The sequence below is a fragment of the Equus caballus genome, chromosome 28, assembly GCF_041296265.1.
Source record: "Equus caballus isolate H_3958 breed thoroughbred chromosome 28, TB-T2T, whole genome shotgun sequence".
NCBI classification, from domain to species: domain Eukaryota; kingdom Metazoa; phylum Chordata; class Mammalia; order Perissodactyla; family Equidae; genus Equus; species Equus caballus.
This window is the reverse complement of record NC_091711.1, coordinates 6,056,747-6,084,407: the sequence shown is the minus strand read 5'-3', so window position 1 is coordinate 6,084,407 and position 27,661 is coordinate 6,056,747. Positions and strand designations below refer to the sequence as shown.

Genomic DNA, 27,661 nt, shown 5'->3' with positions numbered 1-27,661 from the left:
TAGAGACTGACCCCCACCAACAGCAAGCCCTCAGGCAACTTTTCAGCCTGCATAGACTGGGTGCCTGGATCTGCTGCAGGCAAGTGAGTGAGTCTGCCTCTGTGGGGCAGGCTGCATGAGGAGAGGGTGGAGAGCATGGGGTGTTGGGGGAGTGTGTGGGGGTCTCTGCAGGGGGCAACTGGGTACACATGAGGGCGATTGGAAGTGTGCACAGGTCAGGACTGTGTTGGACCTGGGTGTGGACCTGTAGGCCATGGAGCTTATCAGCAAGAGAAGACCTGTGCTTCACAAACAGCCACACAAGGGATAGGCCCCACCTTCCAAAGCCTGAAACAATTGGGTAATCCCATGCCTGGGGCCAGCCCCACTCAGCTGCAATCCTGAGAGAGCTGAAAACAGCCTTGAATGCCTCAGGGCTACAGCAATTGTAAGCCCTGAGCCTAGCAACCAACCAACTAGGGCCTACTCACTTAACAGAAAAATTGCAAGAGGAATGTGCTATTAGACCTTGCAGTGAACTGTGCTGGGGCTCCCCACACCCTATGAACTGACTGAAGGGTCCATAACAGCCACACAGAGCTGAGCATTACAACCAGCCAGCAAGGGGGACAGCCTAGCCTCCATAGGCACCTGCCACAAGAGCAACCATGCCACAAAAATAGGACATATGTAGTCCACAACAGAGGTCACTCCTGGAACATTTGGAAGTGGTGACAAGAGGGAACCACACTGCTGGGCCTCAAAAAATGTGTCCTAAATAAGGCCACTTCTCCAAGATCAGGAGATGCAGCTGACCAACCTAATACATGGATATAAGCTCGGAGAAAGAAGCAAAATGAGGAGGCAAAGGAATATGTTCAAAGAAAAGGAATAGGACAAAACTGCAGAAAAAGAGCTAAATGAAACAGAAATAAACAATCTATTTGACAAAGAGTTCAAGCAAAAGATCATAAGGATGCTCACTGATCTTGGGAGAAGAATGGATGAACAAAGTGAAAATGTCAACAAAGAATTGGAAAATATAAAAAAGAACCAATCAAAAATGAAGACTACAATACCACAAATGAAAAATTCACTAGTGGGACTCAATAGTGAGTAGATGATACAGAAGAACAGATCAATGAGTTAGCTGAAAGACTAGAGGAAATCACCAAAGCTGAACAGATAAAAGAAAAAGAGTTAAAAAGAAAGATAGCAGTCTAAGGGAACTCAGGGAAAACATCAAGTGCACTAACATTCGTATTATAGTTGTCCCAGAAGGAGAAGAGAGAGACAAAGGGGCAGAGAATCTATTTGAAGAAATAACAGCTGACAACCTTGCTAACCTAAGGAAGGAAACAGATATCTAAGCACAGGAGGCACAGAGAGCACCAAAGAAGATAAACCCAAAGAGGCCCACAGCAAGACACATTATAATTAAAATGTCTAAAATTAAAGATAAAGAGAGAATCCTAAAAGTTGCGAGAGAAAGGCAATAAGTGACATACAAAGGAAACTCCATAAGGCTATCAGCTGACTTCTCAGCAGAAACCTTACAGGATAGAAGGGACTGACACAATATACTTAAAGTACTGAAAGTAAAAAACCCACAGCCAAGAATACTGTACCCAGCAAGGTTATCGTTCAGAATGGAAGGAGATATAAAGAGTTTCTCAGACAAGCAAAAGTTAAAGCAGTTTATCACCGAGGAACCAGTCTCACAAGAAATGCTTAAAGGGACTATTTATGTGAGAAAGAGAAGGCAACAAATAGGAATAAGGAAATTATTTTTTAAAAGGTAATAAAATCACCAGTAAAGTCAAAATTACAGTAAAGGTAGCAATCAACAACCTATGAAGACAATATGGAGGTCAAAAGACAAAAGTACTAAAATTACAAATTTCCATGATCAGAGGGTAATGGACACACACACACACACAGAGTGGTTAGATATGATATCAAAAACATAAAATGTAGGAGGAGGGGAGTAAAAGAGTAGAGCTTTTAGAAAGAGGTCAAACTAAAGAGACCATCAACTAAATATAGATTTCTATATGCATAGGTTATTATATATGAACCTCGTGGTAATCACAAACAGAAACCTATAATAAATGCACAAAGAATTAAGAGAAGGGAATGCAAACATAATATTAAAGCAAGCCATCAAAGCACAAGGGAAGAGAGCAAGAGAAGAAGAAAGGAACAGAGAAGACCTACTAAAACACCCAGAGAAAAGTAACAAAATGGAAATAAATACATATTTGTTAATAGATACTTTAAATGTCAATGGACTAAATGCTCCAATCAAAAGGCATAGGCTAATTGGATAAAAAACAAGACCCATATATATGCTGCATATGAGTCATACTTCAGACCTAAACACACTCACAAACTGAAAGTGAAGGGATGGAAAAAGATACTCCATGCAAATGGCAAAGAAAACTGGGGTAGCAATACTTATATCAGACAAAATAGACTTTAAAGCAAAAACAGTAACAGGAGACAAAGAAGGGCACTAAATAATGATAAAGGGAACAATCCAACAAGAGGATATAACACTTGTAGGTATCTATGCACCCAACATAGGAGCACCCAAGTATATAAAGCAATTACTAACTGACCTAAAAGGAGGAAATAGACAGTAACACAATAATAGTAGGGGACTTTAACACCACTTACATCAATGGGTAGATCATCCAGACAGAAGATCAATAAGGAAACATGGACTTTAAATGACATATTAGAGCAGATGGACATAGTAGATATATAGAGAACATTCCATCCAAAAACCACAGAATACACATTCTTTTCAAATGCACATGGAACATTCTCCAGGATTGATCACATATTAAGCCACAAAACACGTCTCAATAAATTTAAGAAGACTGAAGTAATACCAAGCATCTTTTCTGACCACAAAACTATGAAACTAGAAATCAACTACAGGAAGAAAACCAGAAAAGCCACAAAAATGTGAAGACTAAACAAAATGCTACTGAACAACGATTGAGTCCATGAAGAAATCAAAGGAGAAATCAAAAAATACCTGGAGACAAGTGAAAATGAAAATACAACATGCCAAAATCTGTGGGATACAGCAAAAGGGGTTCTAAGAGGGAAGTTTACAGCAATTCAGGCCTACCTCAACAAACAAGAAAAATGTCAAACAATCTAACAGTGCACCTAAAGGAACTGGAAGAAGAACAAACAAAGCCCAAAATCAGCAGAAGGAAGGAAGTAATAAAAATAGAGCCAAAATAAATGAAATAGAGACTAAAAAAATAATAAGAAAAATCAATGAAACCAAGAGGTGGTTCTCTGAAAAGATAAACAAAATTGATAAACCTTTAGCTAGATTCACCAAGAAAAAAAGAGAGAGGCTCAAATAAATAAAATCAGAAATGAAAGAGGAGAAATTACAATGGACATCTCAGAAATACAAAAGATTATAAGAGAATACTATGAAAAGCTATAAGCCAGAAAACTGGATAATCTAGAAGAATTGGATAAATTCTTAGAATCACACAACCTTCCAAAACTGAATCAAGAAGAAATAGAGAATTTGAATAAACCAATCACCAGTAAGGGGGTCGAAACAGTAATCAAAAACTTCCCCAAAAAATCAAAGTCCAGGACCAGATGACTTTCCTGGTGAATTCTACCAAACATTCTAAGAAGACTTAACACCTATCCTTCTAAACTCTTCCTAAAATTGAAGAGGAGGCGAGGCTTCCTAACTCATTCTAGAAAGCCAACATACCCTGGTACCAAAAGCAGACAAAGGCAACACAAAAAAAGAAAATTACAGACCAATATCACTGATGAACATGAATGCAAAAATCCTCAACAAAATACTAGCAAATTGAATACAACAATACATTAAAAAGATCATACACCATGATCAGGTGGGTTTTATTCCAGGGACGCAGGGATGGCTCAACATATGCAAATCAATCAATGTGATACACAACATTAACAAAATGAAGAATAAAAATCACTTGATTATCTCAATAGATGCAGACAAAGTATTTGATAAGATACAGCATCCACTTACAATAAAAACTCTAAATAAAATGAGTATAGAAGGAAAGTACCTCAACATAATAAAGGCCATATATGACAAACTCACAGCTAACATCATATACTCAATGGTGAACATCTCAAAGCTACCCACCTAAGAACAGGAACCAGACAAGGATGCCCACCTTACTGCTCCTATTTAACATTGTATTCAAAGTCTTAGCCAGAGCAATCAGTCAAGAAAAAGAAATAAAAGGGATCCAAATTGTAAATGAAGAAGTGAAACTGCAACTATTTGGAGATGACATGCTTTTATACATAGAAAACCCTGAAGAATCCACTAAAAAACTTTTACAAATAATAAATGAATGTGGTCAAGTTGCAGGATACAAAATCAACATACAAAAATCAGTTGCATCTCCATACACTAACATTGAATTAGCAGAAAGAGAAATTAAGAATACAATCCAATTTACAATAGCACAAAAAGAATAAAATATCTATGAATAATCTTAGCCAAAGGGCTGAAAGATCTGTACACTGAAACTATAAAACATTATTGAAAGAAATTGAAGAAGATACAAAGAAATGGAAAGATATTCTGTGCTCTTGAATTGGAAGAATTAACACAGTTGAAATGAACATACTTCCTAAAGCAATCTATAGATTCAATGCAATCCCTTTCAAAGTTCCAACAACATTTTTCACAGAAATAGAACAAAGAATCCTAAAATTTACATGGAACAACAAAAGACCCCAAATAGCCAAAGTATTCCTGAGAAAAAAGAACAAACCTGTAGGTGTCACACTCCCTGATTTCAAAATATACTACAAAGCAGTAGTAAGCAAAACAGCATGGTACTGGCACAAAAACAGACACACAGATCAATGGAACAGAACCAAGAGCCCAAAAATAAGCTCACACATGTATGAAGAGCTAGTTTTCGACAAGGGAGCCAAGAACATACCATGAAGAAAGGAAAGTCTCTTCAATAAATGATGTTTGGAAAACTGGACAGCCACATGCAAAAAATGAAACTAGAACATTGTCTTACACCATGCACAAAAATCAACAAAATGGATTAGAGACTTGAATTTAAGTCCTGGAACCATTAAACTTTCAGAAGAAAACATAGACAGTATGCTCTTTGACATTGGTCTTAGCAGCATATTTTCAAGTTCCACGTCTGACGGGGCAAGGGAAACAACAGAAAAACCAAACAAATGGGACTACATCAAACTAAAAAGCTTCTGCATGGCAAAGGACACCATCAACAAAATGAAAAGACAACCCAACAACTGGGAGAAGATATTTGCAAACTATATATCAGATAAGGAGTTAATATCCAAAATACATAATGAACTCATACATCTCAACAACAAAAAAACTAACAACCCAATTAAAAACTGGGCAAAAGATCTGAACAGATATTTCCCTGAAAGAAGATATACAGATTGCCAACAGGCATATGAAAAGATGTTCAACATCATTAACTATCAGGGAAATGCAAATCAAAACTACCATGAGATGTTACCTCGCTCCCATCAGAATGGCTAAAATTTACAAGACAGGAAACAATAAGTGTTGGAAAGGATGTGGAGAGAAGGGAACCCTCATACGCTGCTGGTGGTGGGAATGTAAACTGGTGCAGCCACTATGGAAAATAATACAGAGATTCCTCAAAAAATTAAAAATAGATCTACCATGTGATCCAGCTATTCCACTGCTAGGTATTTATCCAAAGAAAATGAAAACATGAATGCATAAAGATACATGCACCCCTATGTTCATTGCAGCATTATTCACAACAGTCAAGACTTGGAAGTAACCTAGGTGCCCGTCAAGGGATGAATGGATAAAGAAGATGTGGTAGATATACACAATGGAATACTACTCACCCATAAGAAATGATGAAATCTGGCCATTTGTGACAACATGGATGGAACTTGAGGGCATCCCACTCAGTGAAATAGGTCACAGGGAGGAAGTCAAATACCATATGATCTCACTTATAAGTAGAAGATTAAAAAACAATGACAAACAAACACAGAAACAGATTGGGTTGGTGGCTACCAGAGGGAAAGGGAGGAGGGATGAGGGTGAAAGGGATGATTAGGCCCACGTGTGTGGTGATGGATTGTAATTATTCTTTGGGTGGTGAACATGTTGTAATCTACACAGAAACCAAAATATATAATGATGTACACCTGAAATTTATATAATTCTGTAAACCACTATTACCACAATACAAAAAGAAAAAAGAAAGCAAGCATCCCCTCCTCTTCAACTTTTGAAGAGTTGAAGAAGGATAGGGATTAAAACCTCTTTGAATGTTTGGTAGAATTCACTGGGGAAGCTGTCTGGTCCTGGAATCTTGTTTTTTGGGGAGGTTTTTATTACTACTTCTTTCTCCTTACTGGTGATTGGCCTATTCAGATTCTCAATTTCTTCTTGATTCAGTTTTGGAAGGTTGTACAATTCTAAGAATGTATTCATTTCTTCTAGATTATCTAATTTGTTGGTGCATAGCTTTTTGTAGTATTCTCTTAAAATCTTTTGTATTTCTGAGGTGTCCATTGTAGTTTTCCTCTTTTGTTTCTGATTTTATTTATCTGAGGCTTCTGTCTTTTTTTTTTTTTTTTTTTTTTTTTGGTGAGTCTAGCTAAAGGTTTGTCAATTCTGTTTATCTTTTCAAAGAATGAGCTTGTAGTTTCATTGATCCTTTCTATTGGCCTTTTTAGTCTCTATTTCATTTATTTCTGCTCTGACTTATTACTTCCTTGCTTCCACAGATTTAATGCTTTGTTTGTTCTTTTTTCTAGTTCCTTTAGATGTTGTGTTGTTACACTGTTTATTTGAGGTTTTTCTTGTTTCTTCATGTAGGCCCATATTGCTATAAAATTGCCTCTTAGTACCACTTTTGCTGTATCCCATAGATATTGGTATGTTGTATTTTCATTTTCATTTGTCCCCAGGTATTTCTGACTTCTCCTTTGATTTCTTCATTGACCCAACTGTTGTTCAGTAGCATCTTGTTTAATCTCTACATATTTGTGACTTTCTCAGTTTTCTTCTTGTAGTTGATTTCTAGTTTCACACTTTTATGGTCATAAAAGATGCTCAATATTATTTCAGTCTTCTTGAGTTTATTGAGACTTGTTTTGTGGTTTAACATGTGACCTACCCTGGCAAATGTTCTATGTGCATTTAAAAAGAATGTATATTCTGCAGTTTGGGGATGGAATGTTCTGTAAATATCTGCTAAGTCCATCCAGTCTAATGGGTCATTTAAGGCCAATGTTTCCTTGTTGATCTTCTCTCTGGATGATCTAGCTATTGGTGTAAGTGGGGTGTTAAAGTCCCCTACTATTATTTTGTTACTATCAGTTTCTCCTTTCACGTCTGTTAATATTTGCTTTATGTATTTAGGTGCTCTTATGTTGCGCCCATAGATATTTACAAGTGGTATTAAGGCCTCTTGTTGGATTGTACACTTTATTGTTATGCAATGCCCTTCTTTGTCTTTTGTTACAGTTTTTGTTTTAAAGTCTATTTTGGCTCATATAAGTATTGCTACCCCAGCTTTTGTTTTAATTTGCATGGAATATCTTTTTTCCATCCCTCACTTTCACTATGTAAGTGTGTTTAGGTCTGAAGTGTGTCTCTTGTACATTGCATATAAATATACAGATCGTGGGGTTTTTTTATCCATTCAGCCAGCCTCTGTCTTTTGATTGGAGCATTTAGTCTATTCACATTTGAAGTAACTATTGATAAGTACATACTTATAGCCATTTTGTTACTTTGCTTCTGGCTGTTTTTGTAGTTCTTCTCTTGCTCTCTGCCCTAGTGGTTTCACAGCTTTTGGGTTTTATGTGTTTGGGTTCCTTTCTCTTTATTTTTTGTGTGCCCTTCTGTTGCGGCAGAGTTGCTGTTGTTGTGGGTGCATGGGTAAACCAGGCTGGCCCCCAGGCTGGCTGGTCGTGAATCTTGGCCACATGTGGCTGCTACAAGCACCTTATTAGGTGGGGTAAGCCCCCAGCACAGCTGGCTGCAAGGTTGGTAGTACACAGCTACTGCAGTTTTGCTGGTAAGCAAGTCAGGCCCTTAGTATGGCTGGTTGCTAGGCCCAGGGGCTTGCAATTGCTCCACACTCCCAGTTTGGCACCCTGCATGCTCAGCTGCCTCTACGTTGGTGGGTGGGTCAGGCTCAGGTGAGGCTGGCTCCCAGGCATGGCTGTGGCAGCTGTCAGCTTGCTTTGGGCAGGGCAGGACTCTGGTGAACACTAGCTATGTTGTGCTGATGGGTGGGGCAGCCCCAGGCCTGGCAGGGCACAACCGTTTCAGGCATTGGAAGGCAGGGAAGATCCCCTGCGTGACTGTTTGAAATGGCCAGCAGCACAAGTCTGCCATGGGCCCAGAAGTCCACCACAGGCTCCCAATTCTGCCCCAGGCTCACAACAGACAGTGTTAATCCCTGGGGTGGGCTCCCTCCTGCCTGGCTGCATTCAGTTGCCGTGGGTGCTCTACTGGGCGGGGTAGACCTCTGCACTAACAGACTTGGGGGAGGATTCCAATGGTGCCTGCCAGCCTCTGTGTCAGCACGACAGAACTAAGTCACCGTAATGGTTGCCACCAGTGTCTCAGTCCCTGCTGGGTGGACTCAGCCACCTCTTGCCTCTCTGGGATGCCTTCTGAGCTTAGTAAGTGAGTCTCTTTTACCAATAGACTGCACATTTTGTGCAGGCATTTGTGCTGGTTTCCAGATCAAGTGAGTGTGTATGGGGGCCCCTTAAGAGAAGGTTTCTCTTTCCCAGAAGTTCTGTAGTTTTCCTGGGCATGTTCCCCAATGGTTTTCAAAGCCAGCAAAGTCAGGTATTATGGGATCTTGCCTCTCCTGTGCTGGATCTAAGGGCTAGGATGCCTAATGTGGAGTTCAGATCCCTTGAGCTTCTGGAAAACCTCCATACTTTTCAGATCTCCCCAACCATATGGCCCCATGGCTAGAGTGTGGTTTTTCCTCACCAGGACTCTATCTCAGCCTCTTCCACCCCTGTCAGTGTTGTCCCTTTTGTGGGGGTCCTTTTTATCCAGTTTCAGGATCTCTCTCAGAGGAAATTGTTCTACAGGTAGTTGTAGGTTTGTTGTGTCCGTGGGAGACATGGGTTCAGGATCCTTCTATACCACCACGTTCCAAACTCTCCTAATCTAACTTTAGAGACAAGGCTAGCGACTGGGAGCCTATAGTTCTGTTTCAGCTTACAGACATGGTTTGTAGCCAAAGAATATCTTGTTTTTGTTTTAATGTTTGACTTTGAAGCCTTTAGGTGTGATGTGTATTATCCTGTCTCCACAGGCTCCTATACTACTTGTTATCTTATATCAGGCTGTTTCACACATTTGCTACTTATTTGCCCCTGAAGGCAATTGAGTTTACAACCCTTCAAGAAGACACTAATCTATTAAATCCACTTAAGCCAGCACGACAGTGGGAAACGCTTGGTCTCAAAATTATAGCACACTCTAATCATCCCTTATTGGGAACATTTTTGCATATCTATCATGCACAGATCCTGGACAGCTATGATGAGTATGAAAAGAGTACAGCTGCCAAAACCGGTAGCCTTATTTATTATCCACCAGAGGGCAAATTATTTACATGTATAACAATGCATTTGAAATATATTTACCAAGCATCATCATCAATTTCTTCAGATACAAAAGAGTTTCATTTAAATTGTTCTCAGGGCATAAAAACCATTGCTCACATAAAACAGTGAAGATAGCTTCATTCTCAAAACTGAGCATTATTAAAATGCCAAAATAAATATCATGAAGAAATACAGCAAGGAGAGGCAGTAGCTCCTGGCAACAGTCTGGTGCCTCTGAAGTCAGACCCAGAAGTTCAAATGCAGCCAAACAGAGTTTGGCAGCATCAATTAGTCCTCGTGGAGGGTGTCATCTTCCTTAGATGGATGTGCTGACAGCTCATCACAGAAAGTTATGAAATGTCTGCTTTCAGTAGGAGTGACTCTCTTTTTCATAAATGCTTAAGTTCACTAAACAAGGAAAAGTAGGCACTATGTACACAGAGTCATTAATAATATAAATCTCACCTGAAATGAAAGAACAATACAACCTGTCTCATTGTTCTGCATAAATATGATTTCTCTGGTTTTCCATTTGTCCCATCTGTGGAATTTTCTCCTTTGGTACATCTCATCACTCATTTTATTCTGATACTTCTTCAGGGGACTTTTTGGGAACAACTTTGAGGAAATCAGCTAATAACACGTCCATTTCTCATCTGGACAGCTAGGAGGGCTTGCTAACCACCTCTACCCCCCCCCCCCCATTGGACTTTTTACTCTCCCAGTGAGGCCTGAGCTCTTAATCTCTTAGTCTTTGCAACTGGGTCATCAAATTAGGCTTCTAGTTTTGGTATATGGCTTGATGGTTATTAATAAGCATGTTATCCAATAGGTTATTTATTCCAGGGTTTACTCTGAAATTGCCTGGCTGGAGTCTAACTGTGTTTTCTTTCAAAACCATCCACCAGCAGTTTTCCATTCACTCCATTTTTAATGAAGGATGGAATGTGCTTCTAGAAGTCAACAGCAGTTTTAGTATCATTTCAAGAAGAATCTCCCTAGCTCCTCACACTGAGTCAACCATCCTCCATACTCTCCATACCACACAGAACAAGCTTTTCAAATTTCTCTTTGGTCTGCAAAACATTTTCTCCAAAGTAAATGGGTAGTCTACAAAATTGAAAAGAATTGGAACTGTAAGACTTGTGAAAGACAGAAAATCAAAGAGATTCAGAGTAAAGGCTCATGCAATGTTGGGAAAAGAGAAATGAGCAGATCATGAAAAACTATGATGAGGCACCACCCCAAAATTCCCCACTGTACTTAGAAGAGCCTCAAAATATTTTGTGTTAAAGTCTTTTGAAAGTTTACACTCTCTTTGTTGTTGTTGTTGTTTTTAACTATCAAAGTCACTGCACGATTCCAGGCAGGTTGGCTCCCTTGGGGGACACTTGACTCTCCCTAACCCATCACCAGTTAATTCCTCTATAGAGAAGAAGCTCTCTGCTGGCTCCTGCTGCAATTCTGAGTCCCAGTCTCCCACCTTGAATTCAGAACTCACACACACATGGAAGATTCACCTTAAATCCACCCCTCTTACATATCTGCTCATGTATATGAATACAAGCTGATACTGACTCTGGGGTTTCTGTATTTTTGTGTACTAGACCATGCATTCCTTGAAGAAAGTACTATGTCCTTGTCTTTTTTCCTATCCCTCCCTCATGGTACCTAAAATTCTTTAGCCACTTAAAGAATACCTGTTGACTTGAATTAGCTTTGCAGAAAAGCAGGAATATTCCAGGGAAAGGATAATGAAAAAATGAGGGAAGAATAGAGAGAGAGAAACATCATAAATGACCTAATGATGTCTAAAATGTGGAAGCATTTTTGGCTGATGGAGCTAGGGAAATCCATGGCCAAGGGTATTGGAATTGTGCTAAGGAATATAAGTTCTGAAAGAAAACTTACTCATCCCACAAATTTACTAGCCCTAGTAAAATGGGTTTCAAGTTTCAAGTATTAGTTTTTTCTTGTAAGTGTAAAAATAGAAACAAAGAATAATGGCCCACCAAAGATGTCCTGACCTAATTCCCAGGACCTGTGAGTATGTTACATTTGCAGATATGACTAACGGCATGTATGGACATTGAGATGAGGACATAATTATAAATTATCCAGGTGGGCCCATCTAATTGCATAAAAGCAAAAGACCTCTCTCAGCTACAGTTTATGAGAGAGAAATGTGACAAAGGAAGAAAAGTCAGAGAGATGTAACATTGCTGGCTTTGAAGATGGAGGAAGAGGCCATGAGCCAAGGAATGTGGGAAGCCTCTAGAAGCTGGGAAGGCAAGAAAATGGACTTTCCCCCTGAGCCTCCAAAGAGGAACACAGCCCTGCAGACACTTTAATTTTAGCCCAGTGAGAACTGTATTAGACTTCTAACCTTGTGAAACTAAGATAAGAAATCTGTGCTGTTTTAAGCCATGCATAATTTTTTAACAGTAGTGATAGAGAACTACTTCAAAAGGAAACCCTTGGCTTTGCCATGGCCTTCTAAACTGATGAGCAGGCATTTCCTGCTGACCCCCGAAACCAGGGAGATTTCTTGTTCTAGCTGAAACCATCCCTCTATTCCCCTGCTCCTTTTTCCACTTACCTGACTTTGTCTCATCTTTCAAGACTTAGTACTAACTTTATCTCCTGTGAAAAATCTTAGTTTTATCTACATAGGCTATAAATTACCCAAAAGTGAGGACCATGCCATATTCTTCATAAATGTTGCTTTGAATGATGGAATTAATCAATCACCATTTGATGGGTTGTAAAAGTAAAGAACAATAAAACTGCTTTCTTATTACTGCTTTTAAGAAAGGAATAAGAGCGCTCACTAGGATCCACCTACATTACATCCATAAAGTCCTACCTTATTCCTTTCCTCTTCTCTTTGGACACACACACACACACACACACACACACACAGCCTGGCAGAGTCAAATCTCAGTTTGTAGCCATTCAGAGTCAGACAAGTAAGCAATACATTCATCCCTGATCAAAAATAGGAGCTGTAGGATGTCACAGGTTTAAACCAGAAAATTTCAAGGGGGATTTGAAAGGCATGGAAAAGGTTTCAAACGTGGAGTTTAAAGCCAGAGCCAAGGTTTGAGAATTAAGTAACGGGACTCAGGACTCGTGCTGTGGTGGTTTTAAAAGATGTCTGCACATACTTTGACACTCCTTTCTCCAGAGATTCATTCCCCTCCCTTTGAGTGTGGGCTGGAGGGAGTCCTCTCTAATAAATAGAATATGGCCCACGTGAAGTGCATACAATCAAGTCAGAAAGGCATCACAACTTCCTCCCCTCAATCTCTGCCTCTGTCTCTCATCATTTGCTCTGGAGGAAGCCAGTTGCCAACAGTCACATGAATAAGCCAACTTGGAAGAAGATTCCCAAATCTTCAGACAACTACAGACCCATCCCACATCTTAACAGCAACTACAGAAGAGTCTCTGAGTCAGAACCGCTCAGCTAAGCTGTTCTCAAACTCCCAAATACAGAAACTATGAAATAATACAGACATACTTCAGTTTACTACAATTAGCAGAAACTGCATTTTTTACAAATTGAAGGTTTGTGGCAACGCTGCGTCCAGCAAGTCTATCAGCACCATTTTTCCAACAGCATTTGCTTACTCCATGTCTCTGTGTCACATTTTGGTAGTTCTTGCAATGTTTCAAAATTTTCATTATAATTACATTTTTTATGGTAATCTGTGATCAGAGATCTTGATGTTACTATTGTCATTGTTGTGGGGTGCCATGAACCATGACCATATAAGATTAACTTAATCGATAAATGTTGTGTGGTCTGACTGCCCCACTGACCGGCTATTCTCCCATCTCTCTCCCTCTCCTTGGACCTCCCTATTCCCTGAGACACAACAATATTGAAATCATGCCACTTAATAACCCTACAATGGCCTCTAAGTGTTCAAGTGAAAGGAAGAGTCACACGTCTCTCACCTTAAATGAAAAGCTAGAAATGATTAAGCTTAAGGAGGAAGGCAGTCAAAAGCCAAGACAGGCCAAAAGCTAGGCCTCTGGCACCAACTAGCCAAGTTGTGAATGCAAAGGAAAAGTTCTTGAAGGAAATGAAAAGTGTACTCCAGTGAACACACAAATGATATGAAAGTGAAACAGCCTTATTACTGATCTGGAGAAAGTTTTAATGGTCTGGATAGAAGAACAAACCAGCCACAACATTCCCTTAAGCCAAAGCCTAATCCAGAGCAAGGCCCTAACTCTCTTCAATCCTGTGAAGGCTGAGAGAGGTGAGGGAGCTGCAGAAGAAAAATTTGAAGCTAGCAGAGGTTGGATCATGAGGTTTAAGTAAAGAAGCTATCTCTACACCATAAATGTGAAAGGTGAAGCAGCAAGTGCTGATGGAGAAGCTGCAGCAAGTTCTCCAGAAGATCTAGCTAAGATCGTTAATGAAGGTTGTTACACCAAACAACAGATTTTCAATATAGACAAAATAGCCTTATATTGAAAGAAGATGCCATCTAGGACTCTCATAGCTAGACAGGAGAAGTCAGTGCCTAGCTTCAAAGCTTCAAAGGACAGGCTGACTCTCTTGTTAGGGGCTAATGCAGCTGGTGACTTTAAGTTGAAGCCAATGCTCATTTGCCATTCCAAAAACCCTAGAGCCCTTAAGAACTGTGTTAAATATACTGTGCCTGCGCTCTAAAATGGAACAAACCCCAGATGACAACACATCTGTTTACAGCATGGTTTGCTGAATAGTTTAATCCCACTGTTGAGACCAGCTGCTCAGAAAAAAAGATTCTTTTCAAAATATTACTGCTCTTGACAATGCACCTGGTCACCCAAGAGCTCTGATGGAGATGTATAATGAAATAAATGTTGTTTTCACATCTGCAAATACTACACCCATTCTGCAGCCCATGGATTAAGGAGTAATTCTGACTTTCAAGTTTTATTATTTAAGAAATACATTTCATAAGCTAAAGCTATCTAAAGCTGCCATGGATAGTCATTCTTCCGATGTATCTGGGCAAAGTAAATTGAAAACCTTTTGGAAAGGATTCACCATTCTAGATGCCATTAAGAATATTCATGATTCATGGAAAGAGGTCAAAATATCAACATTAACAAAAATTTGGAAGAAGTTGAATCCAACCCTCATGGATGACTTTGAGGGGTTCAAGACTTCAGTGGCAGAAGTAACTGCAGATGTGGTGGAAATACCAAGACAACTAGAATTAGAAGTGGAGCCTGAAGAGGTAACTGAACTGTTGAAATCTCATGATAAAACCTTAATGGATGAAGAGTTGCTTCTTATGGATGAGCAGAGAAGTGGTTTCTTAAGATGGGATCTACTCTAGTGAAGATGCTGTGAAGATTGTTGAAACAACAACAAAGGATTTAGAATATCATATAACCTTAGCCAGTAAAGCAGGGGCAGCATTTGAGAGGATTGACTCCAATTTTGAAAGAAGTTCTACTGTGGGTAAAATGCTATCACACAGCATCGCGTGCTACAGAGAAATCATTCGTGGAAGAGTCAATCAATGCAGCAAACTTCACTGTTGTCTTATTTTAAGAAATCGCCACAGCCACCCCCACCTTCAGCAAACACCACCCTGGTCAGTCAGCACCATCAACATCGAGGCAACACCCAGCAAAAAGATTACGACTCACTGAAGGCTCAGACGATGGTTAGCATTTTTCAGCAATTAAGTATTTTTTAATTAAGGCATGCACGTTTTTTAGACATAATGCTATTGCACACTTAATAGACTACAATATGGTGTAAACATAACTTTTATACGCACTGGAAAACCAAAAAATTCGTGTGTCTCACTTGCGATATTTGCTTTATTGGGGTGGTGTAGAACTAACCCCGCAATGTCTCCAAAGTATGCCTGTAAATGTTCATTGTTTTAAGTCACTAAGTTTTAGGCCTATTCACTATGCAGTAATAGACAGACAATATACATGAGCCAATCCTTAGGGCAGAGGTTACAAGTTGGATATCAAAATCCTGATTCAGTCTACAATATATTTTCCTCAGCTCACAAAGCTAGATTTGTTTTTATGAGCCAAAATTTAAAAATCATTAAATTTCATTTAGAAATCTAGATTTCCAGTCTCTCTCAAAAATTTGGAGATCTGGCAACACAAAGGCCTGCACGCCCACCTGGCAGTCATCAGTGGGAACTGAGAAGCAGCCTTGTGCTACAGAAGAAGCATGTGCTCCCAAGTTCACTGCAGCCCCTGCTGACCCCTGTTCACCCCCAATGACATCAACAGCATGACTTTTGCACTTGTGTTTCTCTTTTAGTAGAAAAATATTTCTCAGTTTCTATATATCTATCAAAAGTAGGAAACAAAAGGTATACTGAAAGGGCTGTGTGTTTTAAGAAATCTAGGAGAAAACTTACTTCTTGGTGAGAGTGACAAATATTCTTGCACGCCTAATATGCCATCAATGTGTACCTCTGTCAAATACACACAACCTAAGATCCATTCTTTCTTCCTCTGCTAGCTCATTTAGGCTCATTTGCTCATTTAGCTGAAAGGCCTGGCCCTGTAGGCAAGCAAGTCTGTTAAACCTGCTCGTTCTCAGCCTGGGCTCTTTGAAATGGCACTAAGGTAGGCACATGAGCTTGCTCGGGCTGGCTGTCCAGCATCTCAAAGGTAGCTGCCAACATTATACCTTTCTTCTTATACTGCTGGTTTTGAGAAGAGCCTTGCTAAGACCATAGTATCTATTAAATATTTTTCTGGTTTTGTACTTATAATAATCGTTTAGTCTGAGCTTGTTATTGCTGACTCAAATTGTGTCTGACCACACCCATGTCAATTAATCAGAGAGAATTCTAAGAACAGTCTGTACTTTACCATAAATGCGTACTTTTTACCATTACTAATGTTTCTTCTTTTTTAAGATTTTTTTTCCTTTTTCTCCCGAAGCCCCCTGGTACATAGTTGTGTATTTTCAGCTGTGGGGCCTTCTGGTTGTGCTATGTGGGATGCCGCCTCAGCATGGCCTGACAAGCAGTGCCATGTCTGCGCCCAGGACTCAAACTGGCAAAATCCTGACCCGCTGAAGCAGAGCGCGTGAACTTAACCACTCGGCCATGGGCCGGCCCCACTAATGTTTCTAAGAAATAAACATTGGACTAGAACAAGAGCCAGCAAATTTCATCATACAGGTCAAGCCTGGCGCACTACCAGCTTTTCTAAATAAAGCTTTGTTGGAACAAAGCCACACTCATTCATTTACATATTGTCTGTGGCTGCTTTTGCAACGCAGTGGCCGAGAGTGGCTTTGACAGAGAGCTTATGACCTGCAAGCCTAAAATATTTACTATCTAGCCAATCCCTGAATGAGAAGGAAGAAATACAAATATTTTGATGGTTAGTAAGTCAAGGACATATTGTGCTTCAAAGGAACACATGGACAAAGGTAAAGTCACTATGCCCCCTCTAGAACGTTTGCCTTAAAATTCATAGTCAGTAACTCTGAAACTTTCTTTACCTTACAAATGGACATAAACAGAAGTCTTCTAAGTTAAAAAATGAACTCACCGTTGCTAGTTTCTGAACATCTTCATCTGATGCTCCCAGAGATGCCAGGCCTATTTCTTGTGAAAACTGAGCAAACTTAGGGTCTGCAAGTAGTGGAACGTGTCCCAAGAGCTCATGACATGTGTCTCTGACAAGAAAAAATCACAAAGAAATGTCATACGAGAAGTTTTAAACTATCACTAGTAGAACAAGACTTGAAATCTTAAATATAACATTGTTCCTAGAATAAATTACTGTTAGGACATTTCATCAATTCCATGAACTTTTGTCACATTTTAACATCCCTGAAATCCAAATGTACTTACAATTAATGGCATCTTAAATACACAATATTTTTAATAAAATAATAGTGACTATTTTCAAGTAGTCGCCTGGTAAGTGTTTCTTTTAATCCTTAAGAGAAATTTAGAGAATTAATGTAACGTATTAGTTCATGATCCTAAAGATCAGGGGTGGGCACACTGTAGCCACAGGCCAGATCCGGCCTGCTGTCTGCTTTTGTAAACTGAGTTTTCTTGGAACACAGTCATGCCCATTCATTTATGTGTTGTCTATGACTCCTTCTGACTAAAATGGCAGACCTGAGTAGTGGTGACTGAGACCATATGGCACCCAAAGCCTAAAATATTTACTAGCTGGCCCTTTACAGAAAAAGTTTGCTAATTATTGCTATAGATAGTGATAGTGGAGCCAAAATTTGAATCCAGCTTGTCATGATTTCTGATCTCTTACTCTTAACCCTTAAATTGCACTGCATCCCATGTTACACTTTGCCAGGCACTGAGAAACAACAGAGGGTCATATCATCATCATCAAAGTGGTTTTTCCCACAGACAATTTATCTGCCTATAACATAAGCAACTCTCTTGAGTTCGCACACTGGAAGACCCAGTCCTCTGCTTTGTTTAACTTGAACTAGGTAAAAATAAAAGCTTAGAATCTCTCTCACTTGCCTGAGCTTCTACATGGAGCCAGATGACCAGGCAAAGGCAGGTATGTGTCACAACGAAGCAAGGCAGATGCCTTCCTGAGTCATTGCTGTGAATCACGGACTGCTCCCTAATACCAACCTATATTGGAGTGGATTCCCCTATGACTCACTGGGAATGGATCAAGATAGGAGCGTTTTATTTTCTTGACAAAACTAATTAGCCAGGTAGCAACTGAAAGTTTTCTGTTTTCACCTGCCCTCCTCAGAAGTGGATCCCTTCAAATAGGTGCTATAATATAAACACCAGCTGCTACCACCATTATTACAAGCATAAAGTAAGTTGGATGGTCATGTGGTTGAAGCAAGTGAATGGTGGTCAAGAGCACAAGATTGATGCCCACATAAAACAGACGGCATTACTCAATCTAAAAATCTTGTTCCCACAACTCAAACCACATCCCCAGTCATGGCCAGGCACTTCATAGACACATCAGGTTGAAAGGGCGGCCAAGTGAGAATATTTGGACACAATATAAAAAGAAACTCCAAATTCATTTCCTATCAACTGTGTGACAATAACTTTCTTTTTTGCACACAAACTGAATTTGTGGAAAAGAATATGTGGTGGTTACTCTCTAATCACATTGCTTAAGACAAAGAATCAGACTCATTAGATTTTAAGGCATAAGGGGAATTTAAACATTGTCCAAGCCCCTCATTTTACCTATGAAGAAATTAAAGGAAAAGAAAAAAAAAGAAAGCTAAAATACACTGAGCTCTTTTTTGTGCTAGGTACTATACTAAATATTTTCGTATCACACTAGTAATTTCACTTACTAGTAACGTTCACTTACAAAGAATTCAGATTATTCCCATTTGAAAAATGGGAAAACCAAAATTTAGTAAATTTTACTTTTCCAACGTCACGTTATTAATAAGAGACAGAGACAAGATTTGAAAGAAAATTCCTCTGCTCAAAGCCCTGCTCCTTCTGCTCTGTTTACTCAGATATGGAGTAAATGAGAAGGGGGAGGGGGCACAGCTTAGGACATGGGGAGACAGTTTAACCGAGTTGCTTAGTACAAGTAAAAATGCAGTCAGTATGTCCTAAGTCTCTTTTGCTGCCACTCACTGGTCCTCAGACCTCCAATTACTTGAGAAGCCTTTTAAAAAATACCAGTGACTGAGCCCTACTTATGACCAATTCAATCAGATTCTCTGGGATGGACCTGAGCATCTGTATTTTTTTAAATGCTCTCAGGGCGATAATAAGACCCAGCCAGGGTGGAGACCAACTGTCACAATGGATGATGCTAGGAGTCTCCTAGCAGGCTTCAAGCAAGTAGTACTTGAAACTAAAGCTGAATGTGATTATGTAACTTTGAGCTGCCCAAGTTTAATTGCACTAAAATTACATCATAATACTGGGAAGTAAGGAAAGGCGGTGAAAGAAAGTTCAGTAGTAGTTAATTACTCCTCCATGAGCATTTGATTCAGTTAAAGGTCTAATACTTCTATCTTGGGAGTGGACCCTAAAGACTCACTCCTGTGATCTGTTTTTTAAAAGGTGTGCAGTCTGCACCAAAGTTGGAATTAGCATCAAGTGGCCCAGCATTAACAAATCTGCATACCCCCCATTGTAGCCCTATGATGTAAATACTAAAGCATCCCTACCGATCCAGGCAGAAAACATGACAATAATTCCAAAACTGGCCAGGTGTCAAACTCCAGGGAAATACTGAAGATGATGAGTGTTAGCTTGTGATATAATAAGCAAGTTAAGCAGAAACTAAAATCACAATTATTGCGGCCAAGCTGTATTGAATGCTTACTATGGGCCAGCACTGTGCTAAGTGCTTCATGATGAGAGAAGAGGGTAGGTTGTGGCTACTTGCTGGTGGATTCTGGGGGCAACACTGGATTTACTTTCGAGCTTGTTAAATACTTGACAAAGGCTGCTGCAGAAGACAGTGTCCTATCTACCTGGGTCCAGTGGGGCCCAAAAGCTTACAGGTAGAAGGGAAAGGGAAGAAAGTTGGCAGTTAAAAAGGACAGAAGAAGGAAAATACTAGACATCCAGAGACATCAAGGAGTCGATTCTCCATGGCAGGAAAGGAGCTGTCACCTGGATTTTAGGTTAGGGTGTCATTATCAGAAACCCGTAACTCCCAGCCAACTTAAGAACTTTTACTAGCATTTCAGTAACAAGGTAATCCAACCATACATACAAGAAGAGAAAAGAAATTATAAATTTGGAAGATAAAAATCATACAATATAGCAGAATGAGTTATATTGTTTCTTTAAGAGTGAAACCCTGCAGCAAGATGTCTAACAGAATCATTAATGGAATGCTATGGACGCCCCTCGGCCCCCCAACTCCACACAGAGACCCTGAGACAACACTGCCACTCAGATGCCTGAGCAAGTGTAGAGGCAGCACGTACAGGAACGTCACTTCTCACTGAGCCAGGGCTTTAAGACCCTACATTTCAAGACCAGAAACAAGATTATTATCCTTTACAACTTTGATGGAACACTCCCAGAAATAAACACCAGATTGTTCTCCATCCCAATGTCTTTGGCTAAAACACGTGGTGTAGACAAAGGAACTGAAGTGCCTGGAAACTCTTTAACCAAACACCAAAGAAAGATTTTTGATGTTACTAATAAAAGCAATTAATTAATTTTTTGAAAAGTTGACTTTTTTGGGGTTTCTTTAAGATTGAAGGGCTTAAAAGCTGGGTTAACTGTGACTCTGAGGGACTGAAAGAGGTTCCAGGCTATTGAGAGACTGAGGGAGAAGGCTAAGCCTTCTCTCCAACCTTTGTGTTAATTGAGTTCTGCTGGGCTGAAATCGTGCTATTTCACCCTATTTTACAAAGTGCAATAGCTCTTATATCCTGCATGTGAAGTAGCTCACGATCCCTATGTCAGTCCACAGCTGGACCCCTGAGTATCTAATTATGAACACGCTTCCGATGTGAGTCCACAATGATCAACTTATCTCACCAAATCTCTCTTAAAAGATTCAATTATTTGGCTATAATTGTACCTGTCAGCACACGCTGCCTTCAATCTCTACATTGGCAAACTTTTCTCTTTTTAACTCACATCCCTTTGATGCATTTTTGCCCGAATAATGCTTTTCAGAGCCTTTTTCACAAAAGTGCTCTGTTCACTGGAAATGTAGGACCTTTCAAAACAGTTAACACTGTAAAACATCTGCCTCCTTTTGAAAAAAAAAGAAAAAGAGAAACTAGAGCTGATAACAGACACTAAACTTTTGCTGCTTTAAATTGCAATCTTCTCTGATAAGCCCTGTTAGGAGAATTCTAAAGATGGACCTACACAGGGGCCTGGGCTAAATGTCTCCAGGGAATTCTTAAATCATTCTAAGAAAGTTGTTATCATTTTGCTTCGGGGAAATACAGGTTCTGGTTGTTAAGTTCAACTTCAAAACGAGCCTGGCGTCTCTCTCCTCTTCTCAGTTTTCAAAGCTGACTCCTCATGCTCCTGTTGGACAACTCTTTTCATTCTTGCTGTAAATTAAAGCCTTTAAGAAGTAGTGAGTGAGCATCCAACATTTGCTTCTCATCCCAAATCAGTGCATCTGTTTTAAACCATATTTCTATAGGTTTTGGTTGTTCTAAATGACACAGAAGCCAGCACTTTAACTAAACTGTGAAGAGAAGGAAAGGAGGATATGTGAGAGGGATGGAGAGTTTGCACTGAGGAAAAGAAGCAGGAGAATGAGCTGGGAGCGAAAATAGGGTATTTTTTCAGCTTTCACACAACATTTGGTGGATAAGTGCAAGTAATTTGGATAACACACTAGGATGCATTGAAAAGGGGGTGACAATTTGTTTTCACTGCACTAAGGAAATGATAATGGGAATTAATCTGGTATTGAGGCAATTGTTTTTCAGTGCTCTCTTTGGAGCCATATACAGAAGTTCTTTAGTTTAGATTTACAATAGCATATGAAAACCTGGCCCAGATATAATTTTAGGTGGCTCTTATGATCCTTCCCTCTTATTCCTCTATTACCATGTAAATAAACACCTATGTGGCCCTCTTCTGATGAGGCCAAGCCCCTGGATGTTCCCTGGAAGAAATCTTTACTTTTCCCTTAGGAATCATAAGGAAGCCCCCTCATGTTACTCTTGTTCACTATGGTTCTTCCAAGACTGGACAAAGATATTATAGCTACCTTTTTTGAAACTTAGCTCAGAAAGCATTTATTCTGTGCCTATTATGGACCAGGACTATGTTAGGAACTGAGGCTTAAAAGTAAAGGAGGCATAATCCCAGAACAACTCTTAGCAAAAGCCACCCTATGGTTCCATAAAAGAGCTGTCAAACAGCAAGTACCAACTTTCTTCATCTAGTGAAAGAAAGAATTTCCTGTTCTTACAAGTACCACAAAAAGGCCACGAGAGAAATGCCATTGATGTGTCTCCAGTTCCCCCACCATCCCTGATAGCCTATTTCTTGAAGAAATAAGAGATTCTTAACTCTTTCCCTGCACCCCCTCAATTTCACTAAATATTGAGGAGGCAATATAACATAGTGATTAAAAGCATACACTCTGGATTCAGACCTAAGTCCATTTCCCACATTCCTGCATAGGCATTACTTAGAGCAGTGCTATGAAATAGGACTTTCTGCAATGATGGAAATATTCTACATCCATGTTGTCCAATATAGTAGCCACTTGGCACAGGTGGCTATTGAACACTTGAAATGTGGCTAGAGCTACTGAGGAACTAAATATATTAGTCAATACATTTAAATAGCCATATCTCCACCATGTTTACAGCACAGACATATTGTTTTCTCATCTATAAAAGGAAGATTATAAAAGTCTCTATCTCATGGAGTTCTTAAACAATGTAGTAAGATAATGCATTGAAAACTTAAGTTCCCAAGTTATGTACTATTCATCATATTACACTGAATTATACTTACACCTAAGTCTATTGTACTTAAATAAGTTTTGTCTTCTTGGAAGATATTTTATCACTTAAGAAGCAGGAAGGGGGAGTGACATCAGTGTCATGGTGGAGTGAGCTTGCCCGGGACTCTCTTCCCCTCCAACATACAACAAAAAGGAGTGACCACATTCCAACAGAAGATATCCTAATAGCACAGGAATCCTTGGAGAGTCACAGCAGCCAAACCATGGAGGGCAGAGAGGCTGGAGCCCCCCTTGGAGGAGCTGGAATGGGGTAAGAGAGAATTTCCCTCCCTCCCTCAAAGACTGGGACCACTGCCGCCGGAGGATCCATGAGGGAGAGTGGGGGAGGGTCCACACGTCCGCAGGATCACCCAGGACTCCCCAGCGCCCTTGCAGACTAAAGGGAAGCCCTCTAACTGGGGGAAGGCTTTTGCGTGGGCTGACCTCATCAAGCCAAGACCCCAGAAGACCAGATAGAGAGAGCTGATCAGAAACCCGGTCTGGGCACAAGAGAAAGTGCCCCCACCACTTCATCCCGTGCTGTGCTGCGCCATCTGGGGTGAAGGCAGAGGGCTCAGAATACATGGCTCTTGACCCCCATCTAATGGCGAGAAGCTGTAACTGCAACTGAATAATATCACAATGGGGAAAAATCATACTTCCAGTATCAGGCAATTCATCAAATCTCCAGACCAGAGGGAAAACAATAAATACCCAGAACTATGTCCTCAGGACTCAGAAATAAGTAAACTAAATGACAACAAATTCAGAATAGCTATCCTCAAAAAACTCAATGAAGTAAAAGAAAATAGAGAAAAACAATTCAACGAGTTCAGGAGCTACTTCACAAAAGAGATTGAAACTCTAAAGAAGAATCAATCAGAAATACTAGAGATGAATAACACAATGGAAGAGATAAAACAAAACGCAGATTCCCTGAATGCTCATGTGGACACCATAGAGGAGCAAATCAGCATAATCGAAGATACACATATTGAAATGCTCCAGACAGAGGATGAGAGAGAACTAAGACTAAAAAGAAATGAAGAAAGTCTCTGAGAAATATCTGACTCGAGGAGGAAATGCAACATAAGAATTATAGGTATTCAAGAAGGTGAAAAGAAGGAGAATGGAGTAGAAAGCGTGCTCAAAGAAATTATAGCAGAAAACTTCCCAAATCTAGGGAATGAGAGAGAAATGCGTGTGGAGGAAGCTTCCAGATGTCCTAGATACGTCAATGTAAAAAGACCTACTGCAAAGTATATAGAGGTAAAACTGGTAAAAATGAATGACAAAGAAAGAATACTCAGGGCAGCAAGGCAGAAGAAAATAACCCACAAAGGAACCCCCATCAGATTTTCAGTGGATTTCTCTGTAGAAACCTTACAAGCTAGGACTGGATGAAATGTCATATTCAAAACTTTAAAAGATAAAAATCTTCATCCAAGAATACTCTATCCAGCAAAAATATCCTTCAGATGTGAGGGAGAAATTAAATCTTTCCCAGACAAACAAAAGCTAAGGGACTTCATAGCCATGAGACCCGCCCTCCTGCAAGAAATCCTCAAGAAGGCCCTCATACCTGACAAAAGAAAAAAGAGGGAGAAAGGGGTCACAAAACCCAGAGTAAGGAGACAAATAGATAGACAGAATCAGAATAGGATAGCAAATATTCAACTTTAGCATTAGGCTAAAGGGAAGGAAAACTCCAAAAACAAAGAAGATCTTGTCACTTTAACCACAAATTCACAACACAAGTTGGAATAAGATGGGAAAATAATAACTTAGGAGGGGAGAAGGAAAAGGACTGAATTGGTTTAGACTAAGGAAATAAGAGGCCATCAGAAAATGGACTACGTTATGCATGAGATTCTGAATACAAACTTCAGGTAGCCACTAAAGTAAAAAGCAGAACAAAGACACAAAAAACAAATAAAGAAAAAACTAAGAAACACAGCATAAGAAACTGCAGAAGTCAATGGGTAGACCAAAACACACAGGACGAGAAAAAAAGGAAGTGCAGGAAAACTGGAAAACAAGTGACAGAATGACAGCATTAAGCCCTCATACATCAATAATCACCCTCAATGTAAACGGATTGAACTCTCCAATAAAAAGACACAGAGTGGCAAGATAGATTAAAGAACAAGATCCAACAATTTGTTGCCTCCAGAAAACACACCTCAGTTCCAATGACAAATACAGGCTCAGAGTGAAGGGGCAGAAGACGATACTCCAAGCTAATGGCAAACAAAGAAAGCAGGTATCGCAATACTTATATTACACAAAGAAGATTTCAAGATAAGGCAGGTAAAGAGAAACAAAGAGGGGCAGTATATAATGATCAAAGGGACACTCCATCAAGAAGAAATAACAATTATAAATATCTAAGACCCAACACAGGAGCACCAATGTTCATAAAGCAACTATTAACAAACCTAAAAGAATATCAAAAATGACACAATAATAGTAGGGGACCTCAACACCCCACTCACATCAATGGACAGATCATCCAGACAGAAAATCAACAAGGAAACAGTGGAATTAAATTAAAAGCTCAAACAGATGGACTTAATAGACATTTATAGAACACTCCATCCAAAAACAGCAGAATACACATTCTTCTCAAGTGTGCATGGAACATTCTCAAGGATAGACCATATGTTGGGAAGCAAGGCAAGCCTCTATAAATTTTAAAAAATTGAAATAATAACAAGCATATTCTCTGATCATAATGCTATAAAGCTATAAACTAATTACAAGAAAAAAGCTGAAAAAGGGACAAAGATGCGGAGACTAAACAATGTTATTGAACAAGCAATGGATCATTGAAGAAATTAAAGAAGAAATCAAAAAATACCTGGAGACAAATGAAAATGATAGCATGCCATATCAACTCAGATGGGATACAGCAAAAGATGTATTAAGAGGGAAATTCATCGCAATACAGGCACACCTCAACAAACAAGAAAAATCCCAAATAAGCAATCTCAAATTACACCTAACTGAATTAGAGAAAGAAGAAGAAATGAAGCCCAAAGTCGGCAGAAGGAGAGAAATGATAAGACTCAGAGCAGAAATAAATGCTATTGAAACAAAAAAGGCAGTAGAAAGGATCAAAGAAACAAAGAGCTGGTTCTTTGAGAATATAAACAAAATTGGCAAACCCCTAGCCAGACTTACAAAGAAAAAAAAGAGAGAAAGCTCAAATAAACAAAATCAGAAATGAAAAAGGAGAAATAACAACAGACTCCACAGAAATACAATGGATTATAAGAGAATACTACTAAAAACTATATGCCAACAAAATGGATAACCTAGAGGAAATGGATAAATTCTTGGACTCCCACAATATCCCAAACCTGAGTCAAGAAGAAGCAGACAATCTGAACAGACCAATCAGAAGGAAAGAGATTGAAACAGCAATCAAAATCATCCCAAACAATAAAACCCCAGGACCAGACGGCTTTCCTGGGGAATTCTACCAAACTTCCAGAGAAGATTTAATACCTATGTTTTTCAAGCCATTCCAAAAAATTAGGGAGGATGGAACACTTCCTAACACATTCTATGAGGCCAACATCACTCTGACACGAAAGCCTAATAAGGACAGTTCAAAAAAGGAGAACTACAAGCCAATATCACTGATGAACATAGATGCAAAAATTCTCAACAAAATTTTGGCAACTCGAATTCAGCAATACATCAAAAGGATCATACATCATGATCAAGTGGGATTCATACCAGGGACACAGGGATGGTTCAACATCCACAAATCAATCAACGTGATACACCGCATCAACAAATTGAGGAATAAAAACCACATGATCATCTCAATAGATGCAGAGAAAGCATTCGACAAGATCCAACAGCCATTTATGATAAAAACTCTGAACAACATGGGGATACAAAGAAATTACCTCAACATAATAAAGGCCATATATGACAAACCCACAGCCAACAGCATACTCCATGGGCAAAAACTGAGCGCCATCCCCCTGAAAAGTGGAACGAGCCAAGGATGCCCTCTATCACCACTCTTATTCAACATAGTACTGGAGGTTTTGGCCAGAGTAATTAGGCAAGAGAAAGGAATAAAAGGAATCCAAATAGGGAGGGAAGAAGTGAAACTCTCCTTGTTTGCAGACAACATGGTCTTATATATAGAAAATGCCAAAGAATCCATTGGAAAACTTTTAGAAATAATCAACAACTACAGCAAAGTTGCAGAGCATAAAATCAACTTGCATAAATCAGTAGCATTTCTATACTCTAATAATGAACTAACAGAAAAAGAACTCAAGAATACAATCCCATTTACAATTGCAGCAAAAAGAATAAAATTCCTTGGGGTGAATTTAACTAAGGAAGTGAAAGACCTGTACAATGAAAACTATAAGACTTTCCTGAAAGAAATTAATGACAACATAAAGAGACGGAAAGGCATTCCATGTACATGGATTGGAAGAATAAACATAGTTAAAATGTCCATACTACGTAAAGCAATCTACAGATTCAATGCAATCCCAATCGGAATCCCAATGACATTCTTTGCAGAAATAGAATA

At 39.4% G+C, this 27,661-nt stretch overlaps 1 protein-coding gene across 1 annotated transcript in view; it reads right to left on the bottom strand.

The window, feature by feature from the left end:
* The window catches only part of TPH2 (tryptophan hydroxylase 2), a 112,489-nt gene that overhangs the window by 32,858 nt on the left and 51,970 nt on the right, over positions 1-27,661 (bottom strand). Inside the window, 1 exon segment of the mRNA NM_001081783.1 lies at positions 17,206-17,332. Coding sequence (NP_001075252.1) covers positions 17,206-17,332 — 127 coding nt within the window.